At 47.1% G+C, this 12,748-nt stretch overlaps 1 protein-coding gene across 1 annotated transcript in view; it reads left to right on the plus strand.

Annotated features, from left to right (window-relative positions):
* Positions 1-643: 643 nt before the first annotated feature.
* The window catches only part of LOC146073360 (extracellular calcium-sensing receptor-like), a 30,322-nt gene continuing 18,217 nt past the window's right edge, over positions 644-12,748 (plus strand). The window contains exons 1-2 of the mRNA XM_083180536.1: positions 644-647; positions 1,458-1,568. Of these exons, the coding sequence (XP_083036662.1) occupies positions 644-647; positions 1,458-1,568 (115 nt within the window). The remainder of the gene's footprint in view (positions 648-1,457; positions 1,569-12,748) is intronic.

Genomic DNA, 12,748 nt, shown 5'->3' on the forward strand with positions numbered 1-12,748 from the left:
AGACTCCAGCCTTGGTGCAAACTCCGCAGCCAGCACCTGTGCACCTTCAGACTCCAGCCTTGGTGCAAACTCCGCTGCCAGCACCTGTGCACCTTCAGACTCCAGCTTTGGTGTAACCTCCTCTGCCAACACCTGCGCACCTTCAGACTGCAGCTTTGGTGCAAACTCCACTGCCAGCACCTGTGCACCTTCAGACTCCAGCTTTGGTGTAACCTCCTCTGCCAGCACCTGTGCACCACTCCAGCCTTGGTGTAAACGCTGCTGCCAGCACCAGTGCACCTGCGGACTCCAGCCTTGGTATAAACTCCGCTGCCAGCACCAGTGCACCTTCAGACTCCAGCCTTGGGGCATGCTCCACTACCGACACCTGTGAACCTTCCGTCCCCAGCCTTGGTGTACCTCCAGCTCCCGGCTTCCATACACCTCCAGCTGCCAGCATCTGAGTCTTCCTTGCTTCCGACTTCTGGCTAACTCCAGCAATCAGTATCTTCAGTGAAATCTTACGGCATCCGCTATGTCCTATTACCTCTAATCCGCCACAAACTGGCCTATGAGAAAGCAATTCCCAATTCTTGACCACAGTGTAGTGGGCAGCAATGCTAACCACTACACAAACTGGGCGGCCCTGAAAGAATGACTCAACATGCGTAAGACAAAACTTTAAAGAAATAAACGGTCATTACCGTTTATTTATTTATAAACGGACAGTGTACACTGATGATTGGTTGAAATGGTCCGAAGGTCAGCATTATGCTTTTGCATTAAGTCTAACTCTTAACCCATTAAACTAATACTAATGCCAACATGTTCACAAATTGTACTTTTTACATTCTTGTGTACACATGGAGAATGCTGATTTGATGACTGATTACCATTACGGTTGGGTAGGCCCAACAGCGATAAACAGGCGAGACTCCAATAAGTCTTTTGTGCTGTCCGTGAAGGTCATGTTGCTAAGAAGAAAAAGAAAATGGAAATAGACTCTTGTACAGGACGGAAATGATTCCCCCCCCAAATAAAATCCATAGTAAATCACTTTACTTATGCTGGTCACCTTATTCTAATATGCCCTGTTACTGAGAATTCATTTATATTATTACATTTTTAATAAATATATAAAAAACATTTAAAAACCTTGTTCCATAATGTGTAATAGGCATTACGGTGTGTTCCATAATGTGTAATGCCTCCTTTTTGTAATGCCACGCCTCCTTTCCATGTGGCCACGCCTCCTTTTTGACACCTGGCTTTGCCGCTCAAGGGTCCCGCCTACTTCCAGTGGGCTGGTGTGCTCAAAATGCCAGGGCCGATTTCTGGTCCCAGTCCAGCCCTGCTTTAACATATGCATACCAACGCGGCCTGGGCTGTGCTCAACTAACCATCTGAAATTCACAGAGTGCATAGGCAGCTGACATACTGTGAATGATGATAAGTTCCATCTGTACCTATCACCTCAGATGAAGTCCATGCTACTGCTGTTGGGGAGAAACCAGCAGCTATGATTGTGGAGTTCAAAAACTTGGAGGTATCACAGCAGCTTCCATCTGATCTGAGCAGGGCAGTGGCAGGTAGTCGCGGTCCCAATCCAAATTTTTCATAGTTAATATAATAAGCATTTAGATTCAGATCTGATCGCAGAACAAATTTGTTCTCAAAATGGACAAAACCATGTGCACTGCAGGTGGGACAGATGTAAAATGTGCAGAGAGAGTTTTGTGTGAGTTATTTTTTTTTCTGTGCAGGGTAAATACTGTCTGCTTTATTTTTACACTGCAATTTAGATTTCAGTTTCAACACACCCCACCCAAATTTGACTCTCTCTGCACATGTTACATCTGCCCCACCTGCAGTGCACATGGTTTTGACCATTCTGAGAACAAATTTGTACTGCGATCAGATCTGAATAAGGGCCTCAATGTGGTAGAGAAAACCGATGCTGGGGACTTCCAGTTATAGAATATGTGAACAAACAGATGTTCACATATAAATACAATTTATTCATTTTAAAATGTGTTTCTAAATTTCTCAATAAAAAAAACTTTTGGCATAGGGGGCAGCATGAAAAAAATAATGGGATTCTGTAGGACGCTTTGATTGAAAAATTTTGGGAACCACATATCTCCAAAATGGTAGCTCCATCAAATCGGAACCCTCACATGCCGTAGACATCCTGGAAAAGGAGTAGTGGTGAACTTTGATGGGTGGGGTTGGCCCCACACCATGGACCTGTTTTTGGCATTTTGAGGGCATGACCAGCTCTCCTTGAGTGTTGATACAGATACATCTTGAATACAATCAAATATAAAGATGCTGCCTCATATGGGGAGAACTGAACATTTCCTGTGGGGTTGATCTGTAGGAGGCTTAGAATTGAGAGCCATTCAGATTGAATGGCATCAGAAGAGCTCTCCAGTAGACACTGTTGGACCTTCTAGGATTTCGAGAGAGAGCTTTGACATTGCAATGTGCTAAGCAGCAGATAGGTCACCTGGTTAAGTCTTATTAATGCTTGTCAGATGTGGGGATAAGAAGGACACTGAGAACAATGAATAGCTCACTTTGTCTCATCGCATCTCCTCATCTCCTATCACCAAAGATAGAAAACTGGTGGACCTTCCCAGCTGGCATTGGTCCAGTGGTTAGTTCCAACTCATGGAGGCTCATTGTCGAGGGTTCCTACACTGATTTGGGTAAGAACTGGAGGTCAATGCACCTGGTTCATTGGCACTTGATGAGCAGTAAGTCTGGGGAGTGGCGTACCACCTGTGGTACTTAGTCCAACAGAAGTTCTTTATTTAACAGGATGAACATCAGACGGGTGGATCTTCAATATTATGTTAAAATGAAAGCGGGAGGAGGCAAAGTGATCCACTCAGGGTGGAAAAAGCAGATGATCTTTAAGAAGGCCAGTGCAGCTGTCACAGGGGATGGATTTGATGGTATTGTGTGGTGTTCAGGGATAGATGACTGACTAGTGGGTCATGGTTTGAAGCGAGCAGGCTTAATGAAGGAACTCATAAAGGAATAACATAAACTGGAATCAAATACCTCTTTGATGTATAATTTAAAGAAACTTAAAGGGCAAGTATTTGCATAAATCTTGAGGACAAACAAGGAGGCAAGTCTTTGCGTAAGCTTGGAGAAAACTAAGGAAGCAAGTCTTTGTGTAAACTTAGGACGAGCATAGGTTGGAGGTAGAGGGCTTGACGTTGAGATATCTGGAGAAAGAATGTAGCTGGTACAAGAAGAATTGGATCCAACGGAAACTGAAAGATTTTGATATGATTTAGTTTGATGGAGGAACTGGAACAGTGTCTGGAACCGGGAACGGAGGGTACTGTGAGGGTCCAATGAATCCCTGGGATTGGAGGTGGATAGACAGGCCGACACACCAGTAACAACTGCAATGGGGTCAGAAACCAGCAGGGACAACTGACTGAAAGACTCAGTGTGCTTAGGCACTATAGAAGTCAGGACCTTCCCAAGATATGCACAGCTCTGGAAACTTGTACTGACCCAGAATGACGTAGGCAGATCCCCTTTATAGCAAGGGGGAGGCTGCCATTGGCCATCTAGCCAATCACTGTATTGCCCAAAACCAAGATGGCGGCTCCATCCTTGCAGTTCAGTCAGACTGCCGCACCTCCTGCTCCCACACATCACTGTTGTACCCAGCCACCCAGCCCTGCTGCCGCCTGACTTACCGGGGTCCCCAGTGGATGCAAGCCAGCCGCCGGCGGACACGGATGGGAGGGTACTGTGCCTGCTGTGTCACGCCGCTGCGGCATGTGACAGCAGCCCAGTGCTTCAGTAAAGCAATAGTTAATGATCCAAAAAGTTGCCATCGATGTAAAGAATGCCTGAGTTATGAGGTCATGGGGGAGATTTAGCAAAGTTTGGAGATCACATTTTCCAGAGTACAATGGTGATCCATTCTAAATGGAGACCATGCTTTTTGGCACTCTAAGCGTTAATTTTCTTTCTAATTCATTAATATTGAAACCTGTAAAAATCTTGTACGCCTGATATTGTTATGAAGTAAACAATATTGTTATGAATTAAATATTTTATGAATTAAATCTTATTTTCTGCTATTAAAATCCTTCTCCTCTCTTGTTGTGTGATACATGTTATATATATTTCTGTAATTATAATCAGGGCCGTTTCTAGAGGCGGACAAGCCGTGCAGCAGCCCGGGGCGCCGCACGGCTTGTCCGCCTCTAATAAACAGCCGGGGAGCCCGGCAGCGGCAGCCTCCCTTCCTCCCCCTCTCCGGCTCGCCTCTCAGCTCTCACCGTCCACCGCCGGCGCCGCTGATTAATTTCCATGGGGAGGGGAGGGAGCGCATCGTGCGTCTCTCCTTCCCCTCTCTCACTGTGTCACTGGGCTGTCAGCCAATCAGGAGATAGCCCGCGATGTATGAATGACTGACAGCTCAGTGAAGGGGAAGGAGAGACATGCGATGCGCTCCCCTCCCCTCCCCAAGGAAGATGAAGAAGAGCCTGAGGCAGCAGCAGAGGCGATGACAACAGGGGGAGGCACAGTGAGTTACTGTATATGCTGCTTCCGGCACTGTGGGGCATATTGGCACTGTGGGGCATATTTGGCACTGTGGGGGCATATATCTGTGGCACTGTGGGGGCATATATCTGTGGCGCTGTTGGGGGGCATATTTGGCACTGTGGGGGCATATATCTGTGGCACTGTGGGGGCATATATCTGTGGCACTGTGGGGCATATTTGGCACTGTGGGGGCATATATCTGTGGCACTGTGGGGGCATATATCTGTGGCACTGTGGGGGCATATATCTGTGGCACTGTGGGGGCATATATCTGTGGCACTGTGGGGGCATATTTGGCACTGTGGGGGCATATATCTGTGGCACTGTGGGGCATATTTGGCACTGTTGGGGCATAGCTGTCACTGGGGGCATATATGTGTGGCGCTGTGGGGGCATATGTGTGGCACTGTGTGGGAATAGCTGTCACTGTGGGGGCATATATGTGTGGCGCTGTGGGGGGCATATCCAGCACTGTGGGGGCATATATCTGTGGCACTGTGGGGCATATTTGGCACTGTTAGGGCATATCTGTCTCTGTGGGGGCATATATGTGTGGCGCTGTGGGGGCATATGTGTGGCCTTTGAGGGAATAGCTGTCACTGTGGGGGCATATATGTGTGGCGCTGTGGGGGGCATATCCAGCACTGTGGGGGCATATGTGTGGCACTGTGGGGGCATATGTGTGGCACTGTGGGGGCATATTTGGCACTGTGGGGGCATATCTGTGGGGACATATCTGTGGGGGCATATTTGGCACTGTGGGGGCATATGTGTGTCACTGTGGGGGCATATATGTGTGGCACTGTGGGGGCATATCTGGCACTGTGGGGGCATATTAGTAAATGGCATCAGTTGTGCGGCAGCGGCTCGTGGGGCATAATGTGTAATGGGCATTACGGTGTGGGCAGTATTGCGTAATTGCCATCCCAGTGTGGGGTGTAATATGTAATTGGCATCACAGTGTGCGGCATAATGTGTAATTGTCATCACAGTGTGTGACGTAATGTGTAATTGTCATCACGGTGTGCGGCGTCATGTGTAATTGGCATCATGGATAAATAGTGTATAATGATTTAAGTAGCCTGTCATTGTTTGGCCTTGATCTGTCAGGCGTACTAGGTCACTGTGTGGGCCTTTATGTTTTTTATGTCACTGTTTGGCCTTCAGCCCGCCAACTTAAGTGCAGGAGGACAATGACAACTCCTGCGGTAACCAATGTCTGGTCACGCAGGTCGCAAAAGTGTGATGTAAGGTAATTGTTTTCCGGCTAGGCCACGCCCTTATATTAAGCCACACCCCCTTTTAAATTAAGCCACACCCCTATTTCTGCGCGCGCCTCAGGCGCGCTCAATTTCTTCTGTGCCATGTTATGTATTGGGGGGGGGCGCATTTTTTTTTTTTGCCCTGGGAGCTAAATTGTCTAGAAACGGCCCTGATTATAATCATACGAAGCCTGTCACTTACGAAGCCTTGTTACCAGGACGCGTGTTATGACTGCGCACCGCAGGGAAATCACATCTGCACAATTATGTGTGTAATTCTCATTCCCTAAACTATAATGACCCCCGATCCCATCTGTACATAGACCACTGAGAACGCATCACATGTAACTCACAGCGATAAGGGAACGGTGCTATGTATAGAATGAGTAATATAGATATCAATCCAGATCATTATATATAATTACGGTTACAGTATCTCTATAAATGCTGAGTTATGGTGCCGCAGTGAGCGAGCTACAGACAGAATAGTGACAATGTAAGTACAAGATATGGTAGGTGTAATGCCATTTCCACTAAGCAACGTTCTGTAATAGGACACATCACTGTCACTGCACCTGGATCATACACCCTCATCTGTACACATCACTGTCACTGCACCTCCATCCTACACCCTCATCTATACACATCACTGTCACTGCCCCTCCATCCTACACCCTCATCTATACACATCACTGTCACTGCACCTCCATCCTACACCCTCATCTATACACATCACTGTCACTGCACCTCCATCCTACACCCTCATCTGTACACATCACTGTAACTGCACCTCCATCCTACACCCTCATCTATACACATCACTGTCACTGCCCCTCCATCCTACACCCTCATCTATACACATCACTGTCACTGCACCTCCATCCTACACCCTCATCTATACACATCACTGTCACTGCACCTCCATCCTACACCCTCATCTATACACATCACTGTCACTGTACCTCCATCCTACACCCTCATCTATACACATCACTGTCACTGCACCTCCATCCTACACCCTCATCTATACACATCACTGTCACTGTACCTCCATCCTACACCCTCATCTGTACACATCACTGTCTCTGCACCTACATCCTACACCCTCATCTATACACATCACTGTCACTGTACCTCCATCCTACACCCTCATCTATACACATCACTGTCACTGCACCTCCATCCTACACCCTCATCTATACACATCACTGTCACTGCACCTCCATCCTACACCCTCATCTATACACATCACTGTCACTGCACCTCCATCCTACACCTCATCTATACACATCCCTGTCACCGCACCTCCATCCTACACCCTCATCTATACACATCACTGTCACTGTACCTCCATCCGACACCCTCATCTATACACATCCCTGTCACCGCACCTCCATCCTACACCCTCATCTATACACATCACTGTCACTGTACCTCCATCCGACACCCTCAGCTATACACATCACTGTCACTGCACCTCCATCCTACACCCTCATCTATACACATCACTGTCACTGCACCTCCATCCTACACCCTCATCTATACACATCACTGTCACTGTACCTCCATCCTACACCCTCATCTATACACATCACTGTCACTGCACCTCCATCCTACACCCTCATCTATACACATCACTGTCACTGTACCTCCATCCTACACCCTCATCTGTACACATCACTGTCTCTGCACCTACATCCTACACCCTCATCTATACACATCACTGTCACTGTACCTCCATCCTACACCCTCATCTATACACATCACTGTCACTGCACCTCCATCCTACACCCTCATCTATACACATCACTGTCACTGCACCTCCATCCTACACCCTCATCTATACACATCACTGTCACTGCACCTCCATCCTACACCTCATCTATACACATCCCTGTCACCGCACCTCCATCCTACACCCTCATCTATACACATCACTGTCACTGTACCTCCATCCGACACCCTCATCTATACACATCACTGTCACTGCACCTACATCCTACACCCTCATCTATACACATCACTGTCACTGCACCTCCATCCTACACCCTCATCTATACACATCACTGTCACTGCACCTCCATCCTACACCCTCATCTATACACATCACTGTTACTGCACCTCTATCCTACACCCTCATATATACACATCACTGTCACTGCACCTCCATCCTACACCCTCATCTATACACATCACTGTCACTGCACCTCCATCCTACACCCTCATCTATACACATCACTGTCACTGTACCTCCATCCTACACCCTCATCTATACACATCACTGTCACTGCACCTCCATCCTACACCCTCATCTATACACATCACTGTCACTGTACCTCCATCCTACACCCTCATCTGTACACATCACTGTCTCTGCACCTACATCCTACACCCTCATCTATACACATCACTGTCACTGCACCTCCATCCTACACCCTCATCTATACACATCACTGTCACTGCACCTCCATCCTACACCCTCATCTATACACATCACTGTCACTGCACCTCTATCCTACACCCTCATATATACACATCACTGTCACTGCACCTCCATCCTACACCCTCATCTATACACATCACTGTCACTGCACCTCCATCCTACACCCTCATCTATACACATCACTGTCACTGCACCTCCATCCTACACCCTCATCTATACACATCACTGTCACTGCACCTCTATCCTACACCCTCATCTATACACATCACTGTCACTGCACGTCCATCCTACACCCTCATCAATACACATCACTGTCACTGCACCTACATCCTACACCCTCATCTATACACATCACTGTCACTGCACCTCCATCCTACACCCTCATCTATACACATCACTGTCACTGCACCTCCATCCTACACCCTCATCTGTACACATCACTGTCACTGCACCTCCATCTTACACCCTCATCTATACACATCACTGTCACTGCTCCTCCATCCTACACCCTCAACTATACACATCACTGTCACTGCACCTCCATCCTACACCCTCATCTGTACACATCACTGTCACTGCACCTCCATCCTACACCCTCATCTATACACATCACTGTCACTGCACATCCATCCTACACCCTCATCTATACACATCACAGTCACTGCACCTACATCCTACACCTCATCTAAACACATTACTGTCACTGCACCTCCATCCTACACTATCATCTATACACATCACTGTCACTGTACCTCCATCCTACACCTCATCTATACACATCACTCTTACTGCACCTCCATCCTACACTATCATCTATACACATCACTGTCACTGCACCTCCATCCTACACTATCATCTATACACATCACTGGCACTGCACCTCCATCCTACACCCTCATCTGTACACATCACTGTCACTGCACCTCCATCCTACACCCTCACCTATACACATCACTATCACTGCACCTCCATCCTACACCCTCATCTATACACATCACTGTCACTGCACCTCCATCCTACACCCTCATCTATACACATCACTGTCACTGCACCTCCATCCTACACCTCATCTATACACATTACTGTCACTGCACCTCCATCCTGCACCCTCATCTATACACATCACTGTCACTGCACCTCCATCCTACACCCTCATCTATACACATCACTGTCACTGCACCTCCATCATACAACCTCATCTATACACATCACTGTCACTGCACCTCCATCCTACACCCTCATCTATACACATCACTGTCACTGCACCTACATCCTACACCCTCATCTATACACATTACTGTCACTGCACCTCCATCCTGCACCCTCATCTATACACATCACTGTCACTGTATCTCCATCCTACACCCTCATCTATACACATCACTGTCACTGTACCTCCATCCTACACCCTCATCTATACACATCACTGTCACTGTACCTCCATCCTACACCCTCATCTATATACATCCCTGTCACTGCAGCTCCATCCTACACCCTCATCTATACCCATCACTGTCACTGTACCTCTATCCTACACCCTCAGCTATACACATCACTGTCACTGCACCTCTATCCTACACACTCATCTATACACATCACTGTCACTGCACCTCTATCCTACACCCTCATATATACACATCACTGTCACTGCACCTCCATCCTACACCCTCATCTATACACATCACTGTCACTGCACCTGGATCATACACCGTCATCTATACACATCACTGTCACTGCACCTCCATCCTACACCCTCATCTATACACATCCCTGTCACTGCAGCTCCATCCTACACCCTCATCTATACACATCACTGTCAATGCACCTCCATCCTACACCCTCATCTATACACATCACTGTCACTGCACCTCCATCCTACACCCTCATCTATACACATCACTGTCACTGCACCTCTATCCTACACCCTCATCTATACACATCACTGTCACTGCACGTCCATCCTACACCCTCATCAATACACATCACTGTCACTGCACCTACATCCTACACCCTCATCTATACACATCACTGTCACTGCACCTCCATCCTACACCCTCATCTATACACGTCACTGTCACTGCACCTCCATCCTACACCCTCATCTGTACACATCACTGTCACTGCACCTCCATCCTACACCCTCATCTATACACATCACTGTCACTGCTCCTCCATCCTACACCCTCATCTATACACATCACTGTCACTGCACCTCCATCCTACACCCTCATCTATATACATCACTGTCACTGCACCTCCATCCTACACCCTCACCTATACACATCACTATCACTGCACCTCCATCCTACACCCTCAACTATACACATCACTTTCACTGCACATCCATCCTACACCCTCATCTATACACATCACAGTCACTGCACCTACATCCTACACCCTCATCTATACACATCACTCTTACTGCACCTCCATCCTACACTATCATCTATACACATCACTGTACCTCCAACCTACACCTCATCTATACACATTACTGTCACTGCACCTCCATCCTGCACCCTCATCTATACACATCACTGTCACTGCACCTCCATCCTACACCCCCATCTATACACATCACTGTCACTGCACCTCTATCCTACACCCTCATCTATACACATCACTGTCACTGCACCTCTATCCTACACCCTCATACATACACATCACTGTCACTGCACCTCCATCCTACACCCTAATCTATACACATCACTGTCACTGCACCTGGATCATACACCGTCATCTATACACATCACTGTCACTGCACCTCCATCCTACACCCTCATCTATACACATCCCTGTCACTGCAGTTTCATCCTACACCCTCATCTATACACATCACTGTCACTGCACCTCCATCCTACACCCTCATCTATACACATCACTGTCACTGCACCTCCATCCTACACCCTCATCTATAAACATCACTGTCACTGCACCTCTATCCTACACCCTCATCTATACACATCACTGTCACTGCACGTCCATCCTACACCCTCATCAATACACATCACTGTCACTGCACCTACATCCTACACCCTCATCTATACACATCACTGTCACTGCACCTCCATCCTACACCCTCATCTATACACATCACTGTCACTGCACCTCCATCCTACACCCTCATCTGTACACATCACTGTCACTGCACCTCCATCCTACACCCTCATCTATACACATCACTGTCACTGCTCCTCCATCCTACACCCTCATCTATACACATCACTGTCACTGCACCTCCATCCTACACCCTCATCTATATACATCATTGTCACTGCACCTCCATCCTACACCCTCACCTATACACATCACTATCACTGCACCTCCATCCTACACCCTCATCTATACACATCACTGTCACTGCACCTCCATCCTACACCGTCATCTGTACACATCACTGTCACTGCATCTCCATCTTACACCCTCATCTATACACATCACTGTCACTGCACCTCCATCCTACACTCTCATCTATACACATCACTGTCACTGTACCTCCATCCTACACCCACATATATACACATCACTGTCACTGCACCTCCATCCTACACCTCATCTATACACATCACTGTCACTGCACCTCCATCCTACACCCTCATCTATACACATCACTGTCACTGCACCTCCATCCTACACCCTCATCTATACACATCACTGTCACTGCACCTCCATCCTACACCCTCATCTATACACATCACTGTCACTGCACCTCCATCCTACACCCTCATCTATACACATCACTGTCACTGCACCTCCATCCTTCAACTTCTTCTACTGTGCAATACAGTCAATTTATATATTCCGTTCCGATGCTACGGTACCGCCAATCCCGATCGGATGCTGCATAGTACGTTGCAAATTTACACTATGTGCTAAGCGAGTTTGAATATATAGTCAAAATCAATAGTGCAAAACACACGTATACTTACCAGGGAATGTGCAGAAACCGGAGTTGCCACTGGTTGTATACCATCCATATGAGTCTAAGGGGGCGTTAGCGATGCGCGGCCGGCAGTGTCCCTATCTCCCGGTGAAATAGACAGTGTATTTGGCCACAGCTGGAGAAAGAAGGATATACTGTTGTTTGCCGTCTAATCTCTGAAGGCTAACAACATCTTGATTACATATGGGGCTCAGTCCAAAGCGCCGAGACTGGGTCCCATTTGTACACCCCTTAATTCCATCAACAGATTTTCAACAGAGAGGCAAGGGAAGATTTCTCACAGACTTGATCCTATGGATCTGATCTCAGCGGATAAGTTAAACCGACATAACTCATTTATACTTTTATTATAAATATGATAATAAGTCATGAGTTACAGTGTTTAACCATTTAAGTGCCAAGGGAATTTGTCAAAATAGGTGTGAAAAGTGCCAAGCAAACATTTGTATCCATCATAATGACCTGTAATGTTTGCCTTACAGTATATAGGATATATTATTATTTATTTATTTATTTAAAAAAAAAAAAAATGTATTA

This window comes from Crinia signifera, chromosome 4 (assembly GCF_055691185.1).
Source record: "Crinia signifera chromosome 4, ASM5569118v1, whole genome shotgun sequence".
NCBI lineage: Eukaryota > Metazoa > Chordata > Amphibia > Anura > Myobatrachidae > Crinia > Crinia signifera.